Source organism: Phoxinus phoxinus (genome assembly GCF_949152265.1).
Source record: "Phoxinus phoxinus genome assembly, chromosome: 4".
NCBI lineage: Eukaryota > Metazoa > Chordata > Actinopteri > Cypriniformes > Leuciscidae > Phoxinus > Phoxinus phoxinus.
In genome coordinates this window covers 37,025,089-37,048,507 of record NC_136879.1, presented here as the reverse complement: position 1 = coordinate 37,048,507, position 23,419 = coordinate 37,025,089, and the positions used below count along the sequence as shown (strand labels likewise).

The 23,419-nt window shown below is 37.3% G+C and overlaps 2 protein-coding genes across 4 annotated transcripts; both read left to right on the top strand.

The window, feature by feature from the left end:
• The first annotated feature begins 1,377 nt into the window (after nucleotides 1-1,377).
• slc25a36b (solute carrier family 25 member 36b) lies at nucleotides 1,378-16,958 on the top strand. The gene is made up of 7 exons (XM_079609967.1): nucleotides 1,378-1,890; nucleotides 4,414-4,563; nucleotides 8,438-8,515; nucleotides 11,321-11,421; nucleotides 11,980-12,046; nucleotides 12,204-12,493; nucleotides 14,511-16,958. The coding sequence occupies exons 1-7, from the start codon at nucleotides 1,850-1,852 to the stop codon at nucleotides 14,702-14,704; spliced, it is 921 nt and encodes a 306-aa protein (XP_079466093.1). The 5' UTR covers nucleotides 1,378-1,849; the 3' UTR covers nucleotides 14,705-16,958.
• A 198-nt stretch (nucleotides 16,959-17,156) lies between these two features.
• LOC306996960 (E3 ubiquitin/ISG15 ligase TRIM25-like) lies at nucleotides 17,157-23,174 on the top strand. 3 transcript variants are annotated; one of them, XM_079609931.1, is made up of 7 exons: nucleotides 17,158-18,141; nucleotides 18,400-19,024; nucleotides 19,109-19,204; nucleotides 19,561-19,794; nucleotides 20,295-20,445; nucleotides 21,481-21,525; nucleotides 21,644-23,174. In XM_079609931.1, exons 2-7 carry the CDS (start codon nucleotides 18,467-18,469, stop codon nucleotides 22,213-22,215), a joined length of 1,656 nt encoding a protein of 551 aa, XP_079466057.1. In that variant the 5' UTR covers nucleotides 17,158-18,141; nucleotides 18,400-18,466; the 3' UTR covers nucleotides 22,216-23,174. The 3 variants fall into 3 exon arrangements, with proteins under 3 accessions (XP_079466058.1, XP_079466057.1, XP_079466056.1); XM_079609930.1 differs by having other exon boundaries at nucleotides 18,395-19,024; XM_079609932.1 differs by lacking the exon at nucleotides 21,481-21,525 and having other exon boundaries at nucleotides 17,157-18,141; nucleotides 18,395-19,024.
• Nucleotides 23,175-23,419: the final 245 nt, after the last annotated feature.

The following is a 23,419-nucleotide window of genomic DNA, read 5'->3' as shown; positions in this document are numbered from 1 at the left end:
ATAATTCTCCTTTACACGCCTGTTTACTATTTTTTAATACAGTTCAGATGCAATTCCTCCGGTCAGACAAAAGTAACCTACAAGTAGGCTATGCAATTGTGATTTATTGTCCATTTTCTGTAAGCTGTCCATGGGAAAGAGTAAACTCTGCTTTTAATTTGTTTTGGAAAACATACAATGTCAACATAAGAGTGTGTTTTGTGCACAAAGTTATTGTTTGCTCTCAAAGATAGCTTAAGATTTTCCGTTTTGAATTTGACATTATTTTTCTCCTCCCATTTGCAGATGCCAAATGAAACACAGTAAGGGTCTGAAATCACAACGGCAGGAAATCAACTTAAAATTATCCCTGCAAAAAAAGAAGAAAAAACCCCCCTTAAAGGATAATTCCGGTATGAGTCTATATTGTAGTTTGTTTTTGGATGAACAAGAGTGGTGGACAACATTTTTTTGACAATGCTTCCTCTCTCGAGTTTTTGACAATATAAGAATTGGCCATGGACCCATTTAACATTGGAGTCAATGGCCAAGTCCGAAAATGTCATTAAAACAACCTTTAACATTAGTTTTCAAAACTGTGCAAATCACCTAGTGATTAGTGATGTTAGTTGATGTTCCAGAAACAAAAAGTGTTGCAAAATACAGTTTCTGCCGTGTTTTATTCGTCATTGAGCGGAAGTTACACTACACGGTTGTGAAGTGTCTGAAAAAATAGTTCCACTATAGCAAAATAAACGGATTGGAATCATATATTGCGATGATATATTGTTTATAATCATCAACGAACACCACTAACCACTCGGTGAGTTTAACAGTTTTGTAAACGAACATTATTGGCTGTTTTAATGACATTTTCGGACATGCCCATTGACTCCAATGTTAAATGGGTCCATGGCCAATTCTTTTATAGTCAAAAACTCGAGAGAGGAACCATTGTCAAAAAAATGTTGTCCACCACTCTTGTTCATCCAAAACAAACTACAATATAGACTCAAGGTGTTAAATACCGGAATTATCCTTTAAGTTTAGGCTATCACTAAAAGATACATGAGGGCCTATTGCATTCTCTAGTCTAGAGAGAGAGAGAAAAAAATAATAATTGAAAAATAATACATGACAAAAAAATAAACACTGTCAGGGATCAAGGAGTGCAAAGTTTTATTATGAATATTTATAAATATAAATAGGCTACAAATGTTGCAAATGATGAAGTAATGAGTTAATGAAACACAAAAGAGCAAAGCGAATATTTGAAAACTATGTTTAAAATAACCGCTGGTTTAGTTATTTCAGGCAACATTTGTCATTTTTATTTTTAACTTGATTACATATTTTAACTGTAACCCTATGAATGTCATTTGTGTGTGAAAGGGCGATGATCACGTGAAATGAGATGAAGGCGGGCTCTGGTGACGCAGACTGAGCTCGACCAATAGACGTTTCTGTTGTGCGCCCTCTGATTGGTCGATCGACAGAGTGAACTGTGAGCGCGTTTGCGTCGCAGAAGTGAGTGTACACGAAGAAGGTGAATGCGGACGGGGCAAACGTGCACGTTTTTAACCCCCTGATCTAACTAACCTGCCACTTGGATTTTGACCCGGATCAGTGATATGTAGTCACCTCTTCCTCACAGACTCACTTTCAGACCAACTATCGAATAAGCATTGACCGTGGATCGACCAGCGGGGGTTTGTTGGAGGCGAAGCCGCGCTGAGACGCTTTGAGGTCGTATAAAGTGGCTAGTTGCGACCGCTGGTCTCACACCCACCCGCATGAGCTCCACACGGACACGGACTTTGACACTAACGTTACAGCCCAGTCCGGTGGATCCCGGAGAGCATGAGCCGAGATGAGCCAGAGAGACACACTGGTGCATCTGTTCGCTGGAGGGTAAGACCGCTTTAGCGTTAACGTTACTCAACAACACTCGGACACGTAACGTTACACAAACATATCGATTCAAACTAAAATAGAGTCGTTTTTGTAACGATAGTAGTACTACTAACAACTAACTAGTTGATTGTTATAATTATAATTTATTTATATTTATACAATTAATATCATATATATATATGTTATATATTACAGTTAAATTACTATTATATAATATCAAGTCATATTCATGTTGTTGTTGTTTTTTTATTTATGAAAATGCTTTTAAACAGCCATTGTGTCTAATGAATGACCTTTTCTCATTTTTGAATGTTTGGTGTGAAACTTTCAAAGTATGTTGTTATGAAAGCACGTCATTTTTAAAATGTTGTATTGTGTGCTGGAGTTGTGCCAAGACTTCCTTAACTTCCCCTTTGAGCTTCATGTGTTAAAATTAGAGAAAGTCTGTTCATTTGATATGTACATGTGGGTTAGTTTATTTTTTATTTTATTTATTTTTTAAATTACTGTACCACATGCTGATGTCATTACCACAACACCAACCATTTTAGAAAGTAAGGGATTTGTTGTTTGGTTATGATTATGGAATTGAGAAGCGACGGAAAATCCGACAGGACAACAGACTGAGAGTTTGAAGATCAATTCAGATTTTAGATATTTTTCTAAGCGTAGCTTTGTGTCATTAACCAAAATAGTCATTATTTAGTATCAACAATCTATTTCTGTTAAGGCAATTGGGTCCCACTTTAGATTAGGGTTCACTTCTCACTATTAACTATGATTTTGCCTTAAACTCCTAAATACTGCTTATTAATAGTTAGTAAGGTAGTTGTTAATTTTAGGTATTGGTAGGATTAAGGATGACGAATATGATCATGCAGAATAAGGCATTAATATGTGCTTTATAAGTATTAATAAACAGCCAATATCTAGTAATATGCATGCTAATAAGCAACTAGTTAACAGTGAGAATTGGACCCTAAACTAAAGTGTTACTGTTAATTAAGTGCTTGTTAACTTCTTGTGTTTACAAAGTCAAAATCTTACACAAATGTTTCCAAAAAATGGAAAAATGTCATTATCGTCAGTCACTTAATATTCCAAAATGCACTTGAAGCTCAGCTCAATTAAAGCTGTTATCAGATCTTCTTTTTTTTCAGGACACTTGAGAAATATTTGAACATATGATTGTTTGATGCAGTATAGTTTACATTAATAATGTTTTCATTCCATATATACTTTATATATAAATACATGTACTGTACATACACATAGTGAAGGAGGTCTGATTGCTCCACACCTCCAATAATGTTTGCATTTCTACAGGAAGAATAAATCTGATGTAACAGAGGAACTGACCGCTGTCATAATGTCATTCAGGGAAGATAGATGCTTTCAAAATGACAAAGCCTTCATTTCACCGAATGAATCCCTGATATATGAGACCAGACTCTCAGCTTGATACTGAAACAGACAGAAAATCAACAAGTACGAACATGCCTAAATATAAACGATGTGTTGTGTGGTTTGCAGCAGACTATGAATAATTTAGCACCATCATCCCAAGAGATCTTGAATTCAGCCACTGATGTTTATATTACTGTCTATATAGAGAGAGAAACCTCAAGATATTTGTGTTCTTATTCCTTAAAATATTTCCAGATAGTAAAAAGTAAAAAAATAAAATAGACAGTTTTAATCTTTATTCTCAACTGTAATACTTTAATAGTTAGCAAAAATGTTTTTTTATAAGTGACATCAAGCCATGCATTGATATTCTCATATAGTGATTGTAGCGTGTGCTATAAATACATCTCTCCTCAGATAAACTGGCACCGTGTTTGAAATAGGACTATTGACTGGCACTCATTAACAGTACATGATGAGACTGTCAAAGAACTGGCATCTTTTGTTCGCATATACTCATGTTTAACTGTTTTTGCACATGATGGCAATACCATGGTATTTTGAAGTACCTTACAGCGTCTTGGCATGTGAGAATGACAATCAAAAGTACCATGGTGTTACCATATGATACCTAAATTGCACCTTTGTTTGGTTTATTATCATAAATTGTTCCTTAATAAACATTTCTGTAGCTTTAGATTCGTATCACATGTATCAAACCTCACGTTGATGGCGTTTTTTCCATCGGAAAATCCAGATATCAGGTTGTTCCCGGCACATGACTGTTGGTTTGGGTTACTGTGTTTGCTGTCCCACATCTCCCGGCACGAGCGCAATTTTTGGACACGATTAAGGGCAACTCGCCTTTCACATTAGAGTTGAAATCCTATCGCTCTCGTTTCCTCTAAATCTGTGTTGTGATGTTTGACTGAGGTCACGTGGCTTTCAGATAAGAAGTTATTGAATGTGTGACCCACATTGTGCGGTCAAGCTTTCAACTGGTATTGATAGAATTTGGGCTTTTTTTTTTTCAACTTGATTCTCATGATTTTCTGTGCAGTCTCTCTTTTTTTCACTGTATGTCTGTCTTTTTTCGTTCTCTGTTTCTCTCAGATGTGGAGGCACAGTAGGTGCGATCCTGACGTGTCCATTAGAGGTGGTGAAGACGAGGCTTCAGTCTTCCTCAGTAACGCTCTGCATCTGCACAGTTAATGGAGCCAGCATGGCACGTGTGGCCCCTCCAGGGCCCCTTCACTGCCTCAGGTACACATGTCAACAAGGTCAACCCTTTTGCACGTTCTGTAGTGCATATAAACATGTTCTTCTTTAACCCTTAAATGCACGAATGTTTCACCAACCATTAATACATATTCGGGTCTTTAGCGACCCGTATCTTTATCTAACACGGATGGATCTTTACCTGCCGCGTTAATATAAAACTCCTGATATTAGCGTAACAATTACAGAAGAATAAAATAAAGCATATTTTGTTACCTTTTGGAGCTTGGACGGGTTCAGTTTGAGCAGATGTTTTATACCATCATCGCTGTCCTCATCAGAGCTCATTTCCCAGTACATTCAGCATCTGGCTCATATTCACCATCTCAACTCAAAACTATAATTTTCAACATCTTCATAATCAATATTTTGATCGCTGACAGCTTCTTCACCAGATCCACCATCACGTGACAGCTACACTAATATTTGACTTGCGTTCAGTACTTTCTCTGCTGTAAATCACTGAGCCATTTCTAGTTTTGATACTGATGATACTTCCTATTCTCTTGTTTTCTGCCTGCGGTAACCATGAGTGAAACGTCACTTCATCATTGTGTATCAGACATTACCATCTTGTAGAATAAAGGTGAATTGCACTTATTCAGTCATGAAAGATTAAATTATTGTTGTGCAGAATAAAATATACTTGCACTATTACACACCGCGGGTCGTTAGCGACCCTATAAAACATTTTTGGAACCAAATATTAATGTGAAAACAGGCTTTCTTTTATAAAAAAAATTCTTTGTTATATTGTTTTGTTAATTGATTGAGGAATACCTAGAAGGTTGATGTCTAACTTTAAAAAATGAATGAGGAGGAGGGTAGTAGTGAAGGATGCCCTGGATCACTAAATACCCGAGGTATGAGTTTAAAGGTTAATTCTACACACTAACAAAAAATGATCAAAGGTACCATGGAATTACCATATTCTTTGGGCGTGAACCATTGTAATGCCATGATATTCTTTGAATTGCAATGGAGTGCCATACCGTGGTACATGAATATATCAGATTTTATTTTATATATCACTATTCCAGTCCATTACATATCAGAGATACCCAGAAACCCACAAACCCAAACTCTGAGTGTCTATGCAGTGAATTTTGTGAGTTTTAGTAAAGACGAGATTGTTTACACATCTGATTCAACATGGCGGTTTTAGTTCGGGAAACGGGCAACGCCCTGTACTGGAATAGTGCGAATGTTACATCTGCGTTGTGTGAACGTTGAGTCTGCGTTGCATTAGCTCAGTGTTTTGTAAACATTTGCTCTATGGTTTGTGGGCCTAAGACCGAGTGCCAGAGGAGACGCCCCCTTTCTGTTGTCTCTTTTCCAAAAATGTGGTCATATTTCTTCACTGCACCACCAAATGTGACTAAATAAAGGCAGAAGACGAGACGAAATCGGGACCATTGGTTTGGCATTTAGGAATTTGTTTATTTTAGTTCTGTCATGGTTAGTTCCATGTATGGAACAAGTATATACATTACTGATGCAGAACTACAGTTTGCACACACAGCGCATATTGCATAATGTCTATAATCCCCTCACTTTGCCTCTTTTCTTTCTGTTTTCTTAATAATGAAATTGTTCACAGTGGTTTTCACTCCCCCTTACCCAACCAATCGCTGCCCTCACACTAAAACTGCGTCCTGGTGCTTGGCTCTCGGATGAAGTGTGTGTGTGTCTGACTGACTGACTGCTTCTGAGAACGGGCCCCTTGTCCTCTCAGTTTAACTTGGGTTATACATCACAGAGAGTTACTAAAATACTAAACACAAAGACATGTGAGATACTTTGGTCTCGTTTATCAAAGTAATACATTGAGTAAATGATTCTGACATCATATACACTTCCTCATGGTTTATGGCTTGTTACGCAACCTGTCCATGTTGGCATCTGTCTGTTTTGGCTTTTTGACACCTGAAATTGCATCAAAGTCCTGTAGACTTTGATTGGACGCATGGCCTTGGAATGAAAGCATTGATAAGGTGATAAGTCTTTTTATTTCGCTATCCCATCTATGCCAAATTACAATCAGTTACATGCGTAGTTGCATTTTATTATTTCCTTACCGTTTTTATTATTATGTTTGCCTGATGTCCGTAACCTTATAAGACATTTGGCCCATTTTTCTGTCACAACAGTCGTCCAAGATGGATAATACATAAAATACATTTGGCAAGTAATACATTATGTATATGTTGACAATAATTTCTCACACCCTTTTTTTAAAAGAAGTGTTCAAAGAATTTCTTTGTTTGAACATGTAGAGGTGTGTCTTATTGGATAATACAAAAACTATTTGGGTAATTCTCAGTAAGGAAGTTTATTTTTTTTATTTTTTATAGCGAAGTATTGTACCAAAACATCTTTACAAAGAACAAAAAAATATTTTTACATTTTTTTACATTTTGCATAATGAACTTTTGCTTGCTTGTATTAAGATTTATTTGATATTGTGACATTTTCATTCTAATTAAGAACCCACCCCCCACACACACACAAATTTTGTGACAATTTTTTTGAGATTTTTACAACTAGTCGCGCATGTGCAACCTTGCGAAATGTATTATTTTTTTTAATTTCATATTGAAAGACGAGTAGGGAGCGAGTCCTATGTGTGTGAGAGGAGGAGGGTCTGGGAGTGTTTAGTCAACTGCGCAGGTCATGAGTCATTGGCGTTTCTCAATGTTGTTGCGTTTAAATTACAGCTCAGGCAAAAATGCCAAAACGAACCAGATATATTTTTCTCAAAAGAGCCATGCCCTCTTCTGTTGAGGCTTGTTTCCACCACTGAATAAAAAATGGAAAAGGTAATTGCGACTTTTTATCTCACAATTCTGACTTTTTTCTCTCGCAATAGCGAGTTTATGTCTGACTTATTTTCTCTGAATTTTGAGATATAAACTCACAAAATTGGTTAAAAATTCTGATTTTTGAAATATAAATTCACAATTCTAAAAAAAAAAGCTCTGTCTTTTTTCCTCAGAATTGGACTTTATAACTTGCAATTTGCGGCAAAAAGTCAGAATTGCGGGAGAAAAAGTCAGAATGTGAATAATTGCAGGTCGATTTAAAGTCTGCCTCTAAATTTTTTCCCTGTTCTCCTAATATTTTCAGTAAGAGGCTTCAGGCCTTATTGTAAACAAAGTTTAGTCTGGAGCCCTGCTGTCTGGATACAATGATTTTTATTATAATCTTTAAATGAAAAAGAACAAAACGAACCAGATATATTTTTCTCAAAAGAGAATAAAAGAGAAAAGAAAAGAAACTCACAAAATTGGTTAAAAAATTAGATTTTTTTAAATATAAACTCACAAAATTGGTTAAATTTTGATTTTTTTTTCAAAATGTAAAACAATTTTGGAATGGGGGGGGATAATTGCAGGTCGATTTAAAGTCTGCCTCTAAATTTTTTCCTTGTGCTCCTAATATTTTCAGTTAGAGGCTTCAGGCCTTATTGTAAACAAAGTTTAGTCTGGAGCCCTGCTGTCTGGATACAATGATTTTTATTATAATCTTTAAATGAAAAAGAACAAAATATTGTGCTATTATTTTTGCATGATAATTTTATCATCAATTTGTTTGAATTACTTATGAAAATATCACAATGAATGTCACGTTCTTAAAAGGGAATTCATTTACAATATAATGCTTTCTTTTGATTTTGGAGTAAAATATGAGACACATATTCCACCTCAGCCACCAAACATTTCTCAGGAACCACATTACATGTTTTACCGATACCAGACGGTGTTTATAGTGTTCATAAAGCCATTCAGTACAAAAATGTCACTCTGGTATGTTTGTCTTGCACTTCTTTTGATTACTTCTTACTTTCTGTCTGTCTCAGATTAATTCTTGAGAAGGAAGGGCCTCGTTCTTTATTCCGGGGCCTGGGACCCAATCTAATTGGAGTGGCTCCTTCACGGTAAGTGTTTGTTTATTCATACAGTTAAACATCTCCATGTCAGCGAGTGTATGTGAAACAAAGCATGTACAGTAAGAGTGTGTAATCCTGATCTCTGCGTAATTAAAACACAGCCATTTAAAGGAACCCATAGAGTTAAACAGTCGAGTTTTACCGGTTTCGAATCCATTCAGCCGATCTCCAGGTCTGGCGGTAGCACTTTTAGCATAGCTTAGCATAGATCATTGAATCTGATTAGACCGTTAGCATGTCTCTCAAAAAAATAACCAAAGAGTTTCGATATTTTTCCTATTTAAACCTGGACTCTTCTGTAGTAACATCGTGTACTAAGACCGACAGAAAATTTCGATTTTCTAGGCCAATATGACTAGGAGCTATACTCTCATTCCTGCGTAATATCATTGCGCTGCTGGCACTGCAGCAAAGTTCCTTCTTCTTTGATTATTACGCAGGAAGGAAAGTATAGTTGCTAGCCATATTAGCCTAGAAAATCGCAATTTTAATTTTCCGTCGGTCTTAGTACACGATGTAACTACAGAAGAGTCAAGGTTTAAATTGGAAAAATATCAAAACTCTTTGGTAATTTTTTTTAGAGAGATGCTAACGGTCTAATCAGATTCAATGGTCTATGCTAAGCTATGCTAAAAGTGCTACCACCAGATCAGGAGATCGGCTGAATGGATTCGAAAATGGTAAAACTCGACTGTTTAACTCTAAGGGAGTTGGAAAATGAGCCTATTTCCAAAAAAAGGTGGACTGTTCCTTTAAATGCAATCTGATGCAATCCCTGCTCAACCGGTAAAGCTGCAAATTTGCAGAGCTGTTAATAAACACTGATGCAGCGTTCAGTTTTGGGCTATTTTACAGGTCAGGTACACCATGTATAATATCAAGGTGTACAAACAGCCATGGTGTAAGAACCCACAAACTGCTCTAAGAAGAACAGAGCAGCCTAAAGAGCAATTAAATAAATAAGCTGACATGATAAATGGTGGTTTGAACATTTAGCGACTGTATGAACAGATGTTTTACGTGCACACGTTCAGGATAAAGCGCTTATCCAATGAGGCACACATGATAAATCTGTGACTACTGATGCTGAGCCTGTTACTTAAGTTATGTAAACGTGTGTGTTATATGGACAGGAAGGTGAGATTGAACTTGAGATTAGTTGCTGAGTGTGTGGAGAGTGTTTAATGTTGGAGTGGTCACCATGCTTCAGGTAACAGCTTCAGGGAACTGTTCAAACATTTGAGATTACATGTGGGGGTTTGCGAGGAACAGATTGTCTCTGTGAGCTGCTTACACAGGCATCATTGTCGCCCAATGGGTGTTCAGAAAGGTGCTGCATTAGTGTGGTCAAAAATATTGATATTTGGATATGTATATCGATACTGAAATATCTGAAACGGTCCCATTACTCCTTTTCTGCATTATCGATACACAGATAACAGCTGCACGGAATAGTGTTTGTATTGTGCATAATTTTAGTCATTTTCGCAGGTTTCGCGCTCACACCACTGATCTATATTAGTGGCGCTCTCATAAAGCCGCCTCTCAAACAGCTTGCATCTGCAAGTACCAAATTAAGTTCTTCTTTATTGTGGCGTATTGCGCTTAAACGGTCAAATACATAACGAATTATGTCAAAATACCCATCATGCCGAGTATTCAGATAAATGCAGTCAGTTTTAAAACGTAACTAGTTCATAGTAAACGTATTTTGTGTAACAGTATATTGGACCTGTGCATAAGCTCTTAAAGTGACAGCAGCCTAATAAACCTGATGCTGTCTGTCGTGTTAATCAAAGAACAAAAGACGAGAACATCACTCGCTGCTCTTGACTGAATAACTTATGTAACTTTAATTGTAAGTATTAATCTGTATTTCATTTTTACAATGATAAATATCCAGTGTTATTTTACATTTGATTACTTTAATTTCTGGTTTTGTTAATAGTATCGAATATCAATGTTTTTTTTTTAAAGGTATCGTATCGGAGTTGGAAATTCCAGTATCATGACAACACTGCAAATTTTAGTTTTTGAAAAATCATAGTTTTAGTAGTTGTGTTTGGTACATGGTAGATGGTTTCTAGCTGGACTAAGCTGGAAATGAGCTGGCCATTGATTGGTCGACCAGCCAGCTTGTTCCAAAACCCACCTTTAACTATTATGAGGTTGGCTTGTTGCAAATAATTGGACCAGCTAATGACCATCTTCCTTGCTGAAAATAACATCTTAATCCAACCTAAATGGTTTGCTCGTCTTAGCTGGTTTAGTTAGTCTCCCAGCCAAGATGATATTAATCTGATCATTTCATTGGAAAAACATGTTATTGAACCATAACATACTGTCCAATGTTTTCTCTGAACAATGTGCAAATTCAAGGCTATGAAACATATAAATGTATGAATTTAGACAGCTGTACGATAATAATGCATTTTAAGATTTGGCTGCATTTCATTCTTTAGAAAAATCAAGCCTAGCTTTGGTAGTTGTGTTTATAACATGGTTCTAGCTATTCTAAGCTGGAAATAAGCTGGTCACCAGACAGCTAGTTTCAACTAGTATGAAGTTGGTTTGCTGCAGATAATGACCGGTTTGGACCTCAAAACAGCCAGAATGGCTTGCTTGTCTTAGCTGGTTTAGTTAGTCTCCCAGCCTGGCTACCAGGTTGTATTCAGCTGGTTTATCTGGTTGGCAACCAAGTGGCCAAAACCAGCCTGACCAGTCTGTTTTTGTACAGTGGGTTAGGTTGTGTGTTATTACTGATGTGTGTGTCCTGTCCTGCTGTGTTTTCAGGGCCATCTACTTCGCAGCCTATTCCAGCACAAAGGAGAGACTGAACTGTGTGTTTGAGCCAGACTCCACGCAGGTGCACATGACGTCTGCTGGGATCGCAGGTAACTTCCATTATATTGTGACCATGCAGTTCAACTACGTTCCTGATGGGCTCAGAATAAGGACTGGGTAACACTTGAACCCCTTTGATGCTTAATTGCACATGTAGATGCATCTAGCAGATTTGAATAGCAACTTTTCTCTTTTGTTTCATGCTTTATGTCTAAGTATCAGGCCAGTAAATGTCACAGATCCGGCAGATGGCCAGAAGAGAGCGTGTGTGTGTGTGTGTTGTCTCTTCTCACCTGTCACCTGGACTTTTGCCTAGGAGGATTTAGATTAACACACTCTGAGTACATATGCTAGAGTTTTCTTACACCTTTAAGGCCCTTTCACACAGAGCACAACGCTATAAAGCTGAGCTTTCACACTGAACGCAAAACAATTGATTGTCTTCAGCTAATTCACGCCTGCACAGTAGCTGGCGCTGTCCGAGAATAAATTTTTCCTCGCTCGTATGAATCTCATAGGTTTTCCCATCTGGCTTTAACCTCATCTGCTGTTCAACATACAGAAACTATCATTTTCATCTTAGTAAAATTTCACCTTAATCTTTCCAGGGTTCACGGCAATAACGGCAACAAACCCAATTTGGTTGATTAAGACGCGTCTACAACTGGATGCCAGGTAAATGCCAACAGATATGTGGGACTTGAGTTGGAAGTAGATTGTTTGATTAATATCCTTAGTGACTGATTCCTTAGTCCAAGATGACATGATCTAGTGCTTATTATTCCTGATCCCATTGTTTTTCACTCAATAAAGCATGTGTTGTTCTGCACAGGAACCGTGGGGAGCGTCGCATGAATGCGTTTGAGTGTGTGCGGCGCGTGTATCAGACGGACGGCCTACGTGGGTTTTACCGCGGCATGTCCGCATCCTACGCGGGAATCTCAGAGACTGTGATCCACTTTGTGATCTATGAAAGCATCAAACGGCGTCTTTTAGAGGCTAAAGCAGCAACACACATGGATGAGCATGAGGACACAGCCAAGGACGCTTCTGACTTTGTGGGCATGATGCTGGCAGCCGCAACCTCCAAGACCTGCGCCACATCGATAGCCTATCCACACGGTGAGCATGTCAAGCTGCATGTGTATTTTCCCATCAGGGCACTGTATGATTTTAAAGGGGACCTATTATGCAAAGTTCACTTTTATAAGGTGTTTGAACACAGATGTGTGTGTAAATAACCAGCATTTAATGGTGATAATCCATCGACTCCATAAATCATAATCAGTCTCTCCAAACGAGCGGTTCCAGATTTCCCCATAATTTTACGTAAGAATAAGCCCCGCCCACAACTGGTGACAATCTGCCCTATTAGCATAAATCCCGCCCTGAGTGAACTATTTCTGTTTCCTCGCAGCCGCTGGAGATATACAATGTCTGCGCCAAAAAAAACATTACAAATGTTCTGTTATTGGATATACCAGCGAACATAAGCGTCACCTCATCTGAGCCACTGAGGACACCATGGTTGAATTTAATTTATGAAAGAAATGTGCTGAAGAAAGTCGTTAAAGTGTGATATATTTGTGAAACTCGTTTTATTCTGGACTGCTTCACAAAGGAGGGTCAGTTCAGCGCTTGATTTGCACAAAAGTTCTTTCTAAAAGATTTTTAGATTAACATGGCGGTACATGCTAGTCGATGAGTTGAATCAACTTAACTCCACAACAACTACATAAATGTATCCACTAACCATTCAGAAACGTCCAGTTGCTTTCTAAAAGTTGTTACTTCTTCCTAGAGTTCTTCCAGAGTCTCTCCATCACTGTCCGACTCCGATTTGAACATGTAAAGCTGAACATTACTACAGTTTCTGACATTTTGGCTGCGTGACATTCACCAGTTTTGTTGTTGCCTGAAGCATGAGCTGTAAAGGCTCCGCCCTCTTCTTGAAAGGGGGCGGGAGCAGCAGCTCGTTTGCATTTAAAAGGACACACAAAAAACTGCACGTTTTTCCTCACACCCAAATAGGGGCAAATTTGACAAGCTATAATACAGGATATTGGGGTATTTTAGGCTGAAATTTCACCGACACATTCTGGGGTCTCCAGAGACTTGTGAAAAGGGGCATAATAGGTCCCCTTTAAAGTCAACATGAAATGTCATTCACAACCTATTTTACCTCAATAATGTGACGCATACTACTGTTCAAAATTTTTTTTTTTAAGAGAAATGAACACTTTTATTCAGCAAGGATGCATTAAATTGATCAAAAGTGACAGGAAACACATTTATAATGTTAGGGGAAGAAAAGATTTATGTTCTTTTGAACTTTCTATTAATCAAAGAATCCTGGAAAACATGTTTGAAAACAGTTGTGCTCATTATATTTTTGGAAATATATTCCAGGATTCTTTGATGAATTTTTTTTTTCCAGCACATTTCCACTAAAATATGAAGCAGCACAACTGTTTTCAACATTGATAATAATAAGAAATGTTTATTGAGCAGCAAATCAACATATTAGAATGATTTCTAAAGGATCATGTGACACTGAAGACTGCATCACAGGAATAAACTACATATTTAAAGGGGTAGTTCACTTTAAAATGAAAATTCTCAAGTTGTTTCAAACCTGTATGAATTTCTTTCTTCTGCTGAACACAATGGAAGATATTTTGAAGAATGTTCCATTGACTGACATAGTATTTTTTTTCCTACTATGGAAGTCAATGGGACCAGTTTGGTTACTGACATTCTTCAAAATATCTTCCTTTGTGTTCAGCAGAAGAAAGAAATTCATACAGGTTTGAAACAACTTAAGGGTGAGTATATTAGGACAGAATTTTCATTTTAAAGTGAACTATCCCTTTAAGTGTATTTAAAAAGTTACTTTAAATGGTAAACATATTTTACATTATTTACTGTTTTTAATGTATTTTCAATCAAATAAATGCTGCCTTGGTGAGCAGAAGAGACTTCTTTTTTTTTTTTAAAGAACATTGAAAAAAATCTTACCAGCCCCAACTCTTGAACGGTGTATATATAAAATAAAACAATACAAAAAGACTCCTTGCTGTGCACATGTTTTGAAACCAATTCTGAGTATTTTTGTTCTTTTCTCTGTTCGGTTCTGCAGAGGTCATTCGTACACGGCTAAGGGAAGAAGGAAACAAGTACCGCGCGTTCTTCCAGAGTCTCAACCTAGTGATCAGAGAGGAAAGCTATCGAGCTCTTTACCGAGGACTGACCACACACCTGGTCAGACAGATCCCCAACACGGCCATCATGATGTGCACCTACGAGTTCGTCGTCTACCTGCTCGATGGCTAACCTTTGACCCGAGGTGCCTCACGGACAGAACGTTATGTGGTTTTATTCACCTTATTCACCTTTTATTCAAATGGTGTGTGTTCTGGGAGGAAGGTGTTAGGAGAAACAGGGTAATGACTAAAAAGTTGGTGTCTAGAAAGAAGCTTTTCCTTCCTTTTCCCTCTTTTATGTTCTTTAAAATGATGCTGCTTCTAAAACGCCTTGACATACCGGACTAAAGATGGCTGTCAGATGGAGTGTGTTACGTTGACGTCGGCACCAGTTCACCTTTAACCCCTTCAGAGTTTGGCTTTCTATCTCAAACAGCACTTCGCGTCAGATTGATCTTGAATGTGGTTTTAGCAGTTTGGTTCCGTTAGAGAAGCTGTTCTTGTGTTGGCAGGTCATTGAGTGGTTTTGTCCGCCACTTTGCTGTGTTATGATGGTGATCAAAGCTTCAAGGGATTTTATCAAGCATCGAGCTGGGAAGGAATCGAATAGGATCCAAACAGAGACTCAGTTCCTGTCTGGAAACGGCCAATCGGGTCGCTCTTACACCATGCAGTGCAAAGGCAGGAAGATCCTACAGATTCACATGCGCGCACATGTACGTGGACCTGCAAAAGAAAAGAAAAAAAATGTCTAAGAGTGTTTTGTCGTTTTGACACTGTACAGGTGAGTGTGTGCTAGTCTCAGAGTGTCATATTTGTGCGTTTATACATGTTATCGTGTGTATGCTTCCCATGTTTGACTTTAACACATGAATGTAACAATCATTGCAGCCAAAGTAGGTTGTTGGCACAAAAAAAAATCTTTAATAAATATATTTACAGCAGAAAAATGACTAAAGAAAGATGGAATAATTATTTAAATTTGTACAAAGAATTAAGTATTATGCAAAAAAGCCACTGCACTGTAACACAAAATAAGTTTCTTTTTTGGTGGACATGTTGTGCCCCCATCCCAAGCACACACACACACACACACACACGGACCACAAAAAAATCATAGAGAGTTTGGGGCTGCTCATGTTGCAAAAGAAAACATTTGCATTTGGTTTGCTCTAAAAATGACTAGAAATCCCTTGAACAAGATCCATTAACTCGAAAGCTAAATTGCATTAGATATTTTTGACTTTTTCCAGATTCAGACAATATTGAATTTATTAATATTTAATAATAATAATAACTTTAAAAAAAAGCAAAAACTTTGTTAGATTTATACTTAACAGCAAAAATGTATATTAGCCAGTGAGTTAAGACAAAAACAATTCAGTGTATATTTACTGAAAATGTCTTTTGATCCTTAATTTCAAGTGAATTGATCTTGTTTTAAGTGTGTTTTAGATCTTTTTTCAGGAAAAATGTTTTTGCAGTGTGGACAAAGAAAAACATGTTTAAATATAAAATAAAGTCAAGCTGTCAAAACTCATGTTTTCTCTTTATGATGCAGTTTTGTATCGGATTCTCTCGCTCTTTTATGGCTTTATGATTCATCATGAGTCCAGTGTTTTTTTTTCTCTCTCTCTCTCTCTCTCTCTCTCTCTCTCTCTCTCTCTCTCTCTCTCTCTCTCTCTCTCTCTCTCTCTCTCTCTCTCTCTCTCTCTCTCTCTCTCTCTCTCTCTCTCTCTCTCTCTCTCTCTCTCTCTCTCTCTCTCTCTCTCTCTCTCTCTCTCTCTCTCTCTCTCTCTCTCTCTCATTGTTTTGTTGTCGTTTACAGTCAATTTGGTGTGAAAGGTGAAATTACCTGCTCTGTTGTCACTGTTCATTATTAATATTCAGCCATTGATCTTATAGAAAAATAAATGCATATGATAAAACAAAGAAAGAACATGTCTATTTTGGGTTGAATGGAGATGCTGGGTGTTTGACTCTCACTGTACATGTGAAGAGTTTTCTGATTTGTGATTTTTCTATGTTTAGACATTTCACACTCCCTTTCTTTGCTTTAATTTTGTTTTCACACGTGCACCAAGGGATTTTGTGTGCAGATGAAATGTGCGAGTATTCCAGTAAAGCAAAAATTCCCTTTAACTTGAGTGACACAAGTGATTCAGCATTTGCAGGTCCATACTGCTGTAGTTTGGGTCAAAACTACATGGGAGGAGACTGAGAGTATAGTTTAGTTGTCAAAAAGCAAAGAAATGAAATGAATATGAAGCTGTTTTATGTTTTATTATTATTGCCTGTGGAAAAAGTTTAAATCGGCTGAAGAATGCTTGTATGTAAACTGTAATATAGAGACGTGCTTTTTCGTTCTTTTTGGTAATGAGTTGACCCTAGGGTCTCTGAGGGACAGACAAGCATATCTCTTCAGTAGGTTGTACTGTTATTTAATGTGTTTTTGGATTGTTCTGCTGACGAAGCACTGCAAAATTATTCTAAAAAATGTCAGTAGACAAAAAAAAAAAAAAAAAAAAAAAAAAAAAACCTCTCAAAACAATATAAGCTGTGGAAAAATATAAGTGACCTATGTGTATTTCATCTTGCCATGAAAGTGCTCAATTAGCAAGGGTCCTTTACTGCAGCTCATAAAATTGATGCAGTTCATCATCAAGCCACAAGATGTCAGAATTAGTTTTGGAAAATAATTGCCATCTAGTTTCATCTCAATGTTGACCAAATATTTGGATGACTGGGTAGTGGGTTGACTTGGGTAAAGCCTGGCTTTGCTTGATATTAAGTTTCATAACTACAGTAGACGGTGTTGACAAAAAGCTGAGAAACAGTCTTTAAAAAGGAGACGTAAAAAAAGTATACATAGCAGCTAAATATGAATATCTGCTCTTGTGATCAAGAAGCATCACCTTTTAAAACAAGAAATGTTTTCTGACAGGTTTGATGGCCATATCATTGTCCAGTCAACATCAAAATAATGAATAGGCGTTACACACGATGGCTAGAAGTGTGTTAGTGACAGTTAAATAAACACACTTTCTGGTTTTAGAGACACATTCGACTGGTCAGATATTTAGGGACTTCAAGCAACAGCTGCTGATTGAACGGCAACGCAGTTCTGAAAAAAACTTCCCCCAAAAAAACAAAAAACTATTGTGCATGAGCGACATTCTTCTGCTTCGTGACGTTGTACTGTGGCTCTAGGGAGAGCTAATTTTCCGTAGTGTTATAAATAGTGTTATGTTTTGATGTGTATGTTTAATCACAGCTGATTATCATTTAATGTCAAAGCACTTTGATAACTGATTGCATGTTTCCTTAGTGATTTTTGCGTTCTTGTTTACATTTTACTTCCGGTGTTGGTGTGGACTGTTTCAAAATGAAACTGCAAAGTCATGGCATCAAATTATAAATTCCCTCACACTCTTGGTCTTTACTTGCTCTGTTTCTCGGGACACATGCGCACATCTGCACACTGAAAACCAGGAAGTGTGTGTGGATTCAAGAAAAACGGAACCGTTAGTCGGGTTAATATTTGACTTTTGTGTTCTGTCAAAGCAGGTGAGAACTTCATCGAATCCTTAAATAATGTTTTTTCCTATGTTTCTTAGCTTGCGTTGAAATAAAGAGCATTAAATTACCATTGTATTCTGTGTTCATCTTGATGTCGTATGTTTACTGTTTTGGTTATGAAGCGTTTACGGTCATTCTTATACACAAAACTGCGCATTTGGTAGATTTTTAGACGTGCTCTTTCATTTATGATTTATATGTGGATTTATGTACTCTTTTTTTGCTGCTTTACTTCTGGCAGAACAGTTTTTATCAGAGGTATACAGACTATCTGCAAAAAAAAAAAGGAAAGGAAGGAAAGAGAGAAGAGGAAATGTCTGAATCTGCAGCGAGTCAGTTTGTGGATCAGTTCAGCTGTCCAGTCTGTCTGGATCCTCTGAAGGAGCCGGTGACGATTCCCTGTGGACACAGTTACTGTATGAGCTGTATTACTGACTGCTGGGGCCAGAAGGAGCAGGGGCCGCCGTACCGCTGTCCCCAATGCAGAGAGAGCTTCAGTCAGAGACCTCTACTGAAGAAGAACACTCTGATAGCTGAGATGATGGAGACGCTGCAGAAGACGTCCCCACAAACGGCTGCTGTGGAGTGTGATGTTTGCACTACAGAGAAGAACAGAGCTGTAAAGTCCTGTCTGCAGTGCTTGGCCTCCTTCTGTCACACTCACCTGCAGCTTCACTATCAATCTCCTGCGTTTATGAAGCACAAACTAGTCGAAGCTTCCAGACACATTCAGGAGAACATCTGTCTCAGTCATGGGAAACTTCTGGAGATTTACTGTCAGGATGATCTTCAGTGTATTTGCTGTTTGTGTACTGATAATCATAAAGGACACAGTTTAGTGTCTGTGGATTCAGAATGGACTAGTAAAAAGGTAATGTAAACAATAATATCCTTTACTGGACTAGTGTCTATTTTTGCCTGTTTTTATTATAATTTTTTATGTTAACATCTTCAGAAAGAGTTAAAGGAGATAAATGTGTCGTGTCAGAAGCTGATCCAGGAGCGAGAGAGAGGTCAGCAGGAACTCAGTGAAGCTGTGAAGCTTCTTAAAGTATGTTTCTTTATGTGTTCTTTAGTTTTAAAGTTTGTTTGACATGCAAAAAAGTAAAATAAATTCAAATAAAATGGACAATGACCAATGGGTTTTGTACGGTGGCCGAGAGAGCTCAACGCGATGCAACTGAAGAAAACGCATGCAAATAGAAAAAAACACATGCAAATGTAAAAAAACACACACATGCAAATAGAACGAGAATGAGCTTAAAAAATTGCTTAACGAATCGTGACACAATTCATGATGTTCTTATTGAGACTTTTGGAGCTTGACTGCCACTAATTTTCTTTCTACCTGCATTGTTTTGAGTCACAACAATGATCTGCATGATCAGATTTTTGTGTCTTCAACAGAGTTCAGCGCTAGAGACCATGGAGGACATTGAGAAGGTCTTCACTGAGCTCATCTGCTCTCTTGAGAGGAAACGCTTTGAGATTAAAGAGCAGATCAGAGCTCAGGAGAAGACTGAGATAGATCGAGCAGAGGAACTTCTCAAACATCTGGATCAAGAGCTGACAGAACTCAGAAAAACACAAGCAGAGATTGACAAACTTCTGATTACTGATGATCAGGTCAATTTTCTGAAGGTAATAAAAGTCCTTGAATCAGTATACCATAATGTCTCTATTCTTACTGTTTCACATTTTTAAAGGTGCAATGTGTATTATTTCTGAGGATCTATTGACAGAAATGCAATATAAGATCCATAACTATGGTTTCAGTGGTGTATAAAGACCTTACTTAATAAACCGTTATGTTTTTTTTTACCTTAGAATGAGTCATTTATATCTACATAAGCGCGGGCACCCCCTTAAATGAAGGTCGACATATTGTGACGTCATGTTTCTATTGTAGCCGACAGCGAACAAACAGCGCTACAGAGTTTGCTATGTGGGGAGAAATGTGCTGATGGTTACGTCGGCCACCGTAGCTTCTCATTCGAGTTTGAAAAGGAAGGGATAGGCCGCAAGTGACTTTCTGTTTGCAATTAGCAAAACTCACCACTAGATGTCGCTAATAATCACACATTGCACCTTTAAATGGTCTCTTTTACATAATAAGCAGTGCTGCATTTGTCTAATTTCAGAGCTGTCAGTCAGTTTGTGTTTTACCCACATTTGAAGATGTTCCCATCACTCAACACACTCATCTGTCTTTTAAAGACATTTCAATCTCAACATTCAGAGAGGTTTTGGAAGACGTCTATCAACAACAGACTGCTAAAATATCACAAGAAGGTCTGAATATTTTGATATATTGTATTGCCATTCATACTCTGTATTAGTAGCATTAGTGGAATTGCACTAGCATGGTTTAAATCATACTTATCTGACCGTTATCAGTTTGTAGCAGTAAATGACGAGATGTCTTATCGATCACAAGTTCAGTATGGTGTACCACAAGGCTCAGTACTAGGACCGCTGCTGTTCACTCTGTACATGCTACCATTAAGAAACATGGAATTAGTTTTCACTGTTATGCCGACGATACTCAGCTGTATATTTCTTCAAAACGAAAACGAAACCTACCAATTCACAAAATTAACGGAATGCATAGCTGATATAAAACATTGGATGACTAGTAATTTCCTACTACTAAATTCTAAAAAAAACAGCGATTCTAATTATTGGATAAAAAACTTCCACACGTAATAACCTAGAGTACTGTCTAACACTTGATGGCTGCTCTGTTAAGTCTTCGTCGTCGGTTAGGAATCTGGGTGTGCTCTTTGATGCCAATCTTTCATTTGAAAGTCACGTATCTAGTATATGTAAAACCGCATTTTTCCATCTTAAAAATATATCTAAATTACGCCATATGCTCTCAATGACAAATACGGAAACAATTAGTTCATGCGTTCATGACCTCAAGGCTAGATTATTGTAATGCTCTACTGGGTGGGAATTACAAACCTGCGCATATATTCAAACGCATATAACTATAGAATTAATTCTTAATGCGCACGTGAGCGCCATCAGCGTTTATCACAGGTTCGCGTTTAAAGTCTGTTTAGAGAAAAACGGTGTCTAATTTAATAACAAATGATCACTTCGACGGAAGTGAATCAATCAAAACTAACTTTAGCTGGAAATTAACATTATTCAAGAACCACTATAAAGCCAAAACAATCTATTACCTTAAATTATATGTTTATCTCTGTAAAGCTGCTTTGAAACTATCTACATTGTTAAAAGCGCCATATAAATGAAGATGACTTGACTTGAATTAAACCAACAAATGAACCGTACGCTTCTTTTGTTTTGTCTCTTCAGTGTCAAATGTCCATGTTGCAAAGACCCCAAATGATTTTTTGCAGTGTAAGTTGAACTGTGGTTTCTTCTAGGCAAACACTCATTTATTGATAATTATCAGTGGATATGACCTTGTTACAATGTGATTGTTTTCAATATTAGTTTTTTGTTCATTCCTCCTCAGATTTCTCTGAACTTCACTTTGATCCAAACACTGCAAACAACAAACTCAAACTGTCTGTGGACAGCAGGAAAATATCATTTACATATAAAGACCAGCAGTATCCTGACCACCCAGAGCGATTTAATAGATATGTGAATGTCTTGTGTCGAGAGGGTTTGTATGATCGCTGTTACTGGGAGGTCGAGTGCAGTGGGGACAATTGGGCTGTAGCAGTTTGTTACAAAGGAATTGGACGTAAGGGAAGAAATTATGACTGTAGACTTGGCTCCAACAAAAAATCCTGGAGATTGTCCCGCTCACAACAGAATGTCTATTTCACACATGATAAAGTCCAAGTCTCAATCCCCGCTGTCTGCTCCTCTAGAATAGGAGTGTATCTGGATCACAGAGCAGGAACTCTGTCCTTCTACAGCGTCTCTGACACAATGACTCTCCTTCACAGAGTCCAGACCACTTTCACTGAACCTTTATACCCTGCTTTTTATACTGGACAAGTTTCATCTGTCAGGATCATCGAAAAGCAGAGTTTAAAATATAATCTATCAGAAAATAATACATTAAAAACTACATGACTGTATTTGAGTTAAATTTACACATCAAACATTGACTTGCCCGGTCAAAAAATTAAGTTGCTGTTTGGATTTTATGATTGGATCGTTATTTCAGTGATTATTTTGTTCCTAGCATGTTATATAGACTTAACAGAGTGCTTGACTCTTGCATTGTCAATACAAGGTCTTTCTACAAGAGGTACATACATTTTTGGTCTACGTTTACACATTTGGCAGACGTTTTTACCAAAGCGACTTACATTGCATTTCAAGGTACCCATTTACAGTCTTATCAGTTATTGCTTTCCCTGGAAATTGAACCCATGATCTTTGAGTTACAAGCGCTCTACTGTTTGAGCTACAGGAAGGCTAGGCCTTGATGTGTCTTCCTACATTTTTGTTTAAGAAAGAAAAAGCTTCACACTCCATCAATTAGGGTTAAGAACTTGCCAAACATGCTAGAAATATAATAATCACTACAATAATGATCCAATCTTAGACTCGTAAGCATTTGCTTATTTAAATCCAAATAGCAATTTTTATTTGTAGCAGAGCAGTGTATAATATGAATATAAGACCTTACGACACTAAGATTGGATGTCAGTAAATACCGTTTGAAACCTTTTCAAAGACACAGTTTTTAACATAGACCTTCTGTCAGTACATACTATGAATGTTTGTTTCAGATTTGGTGTGTAACTAATGTTGTAATTTTTATTTTAAAAAAAGAGAAAATAAAATGAAATGGTGCAGTTTGTGTTAATAGCATTGTATAATAATAATCATTGTAATCAATAATGATCATTCGGTGAAAATGTGGCTGTTTTAGGAAATATTTTGTCTCCAGAATTCATGATGTGAGATTGTGTGTAGTTATTATTTTCTCCACAGCATCTGAATGAAAACCTGCTGTTCTTATAACAAAGAAGCATCATTTATTAAAACAGATATTATTTCTAAAAGGTTTGATGCCAGGGACATTGTACAACAAACATGAAATCATCAATCTTTTTTTATTATTTTACACACATATTCCTGGAAGTGTGTTAGAAGCAGTTAAAACAAAGAAACACATTTTCTGTAATTGCAAACCATTTAACTGCTGATTATTGGTGTCGAGAGATGCTGTAGGATTTTAAGCAAAGTACAAAGAGTAGAGCAGTAAAACTGCAAAGACATGGTTTCACATAAACAATGTTTCTCATGCACATATCTGAACACTGAT

What these genes read in the sequence shown, in the direction of transcription:
- LOC306996960 (XM_079609931.1), top strand. Translation starts at nt 18,467, where the DNA reads ATGTCTGAATCTGCAGCGAGTCAGTTTGTGGATCAGTTCAGCTGTCCA. An exon ending in AAGCTGTGAAGCTTCTTAAA is followed by an intron (nt 19,205 to 19,560) that starts GTATGTTTCTTT and finishes TGTCTTCAACAG; the next exon opens with AGTTCAGCGCTAGAGACCAT. An exon ending in ATCAGGTCAATTTTCTGAAG is followed by an intron (nt 19,795 to 20,294) that starts GTAATAAAAGTC and finishes GTCTAATTTCAG; the next exon opens with AGCTGTCAGTCAGTTTGTGT.
- slc25a36b (XM_079609967.1), top strand. Translation starts at nt 1,850, where the DNA reads ATGAGCCAGAGAGACACACTGGTGCATCTGTTCGCTGGAGG. An exon ending in GTGCATCTGTTCGCTGGAGG is followed by an intron (nt 1,891 to 4,413) that starts GTAAGACCGCTT and finishes TGTTTCTCTCAG; the next exon opens with ATGTGGAGGCACAGTAGGTG. An exon ending in ATTGGAGTGGCTCCTTCACG is followed by an intron (nt 8,516 to 11,320) that starts GTAAGTGTTTGT and finishes CTGTGTTTTCAG; the next exon opens with GGCCATCTACTTCGCAGCCT.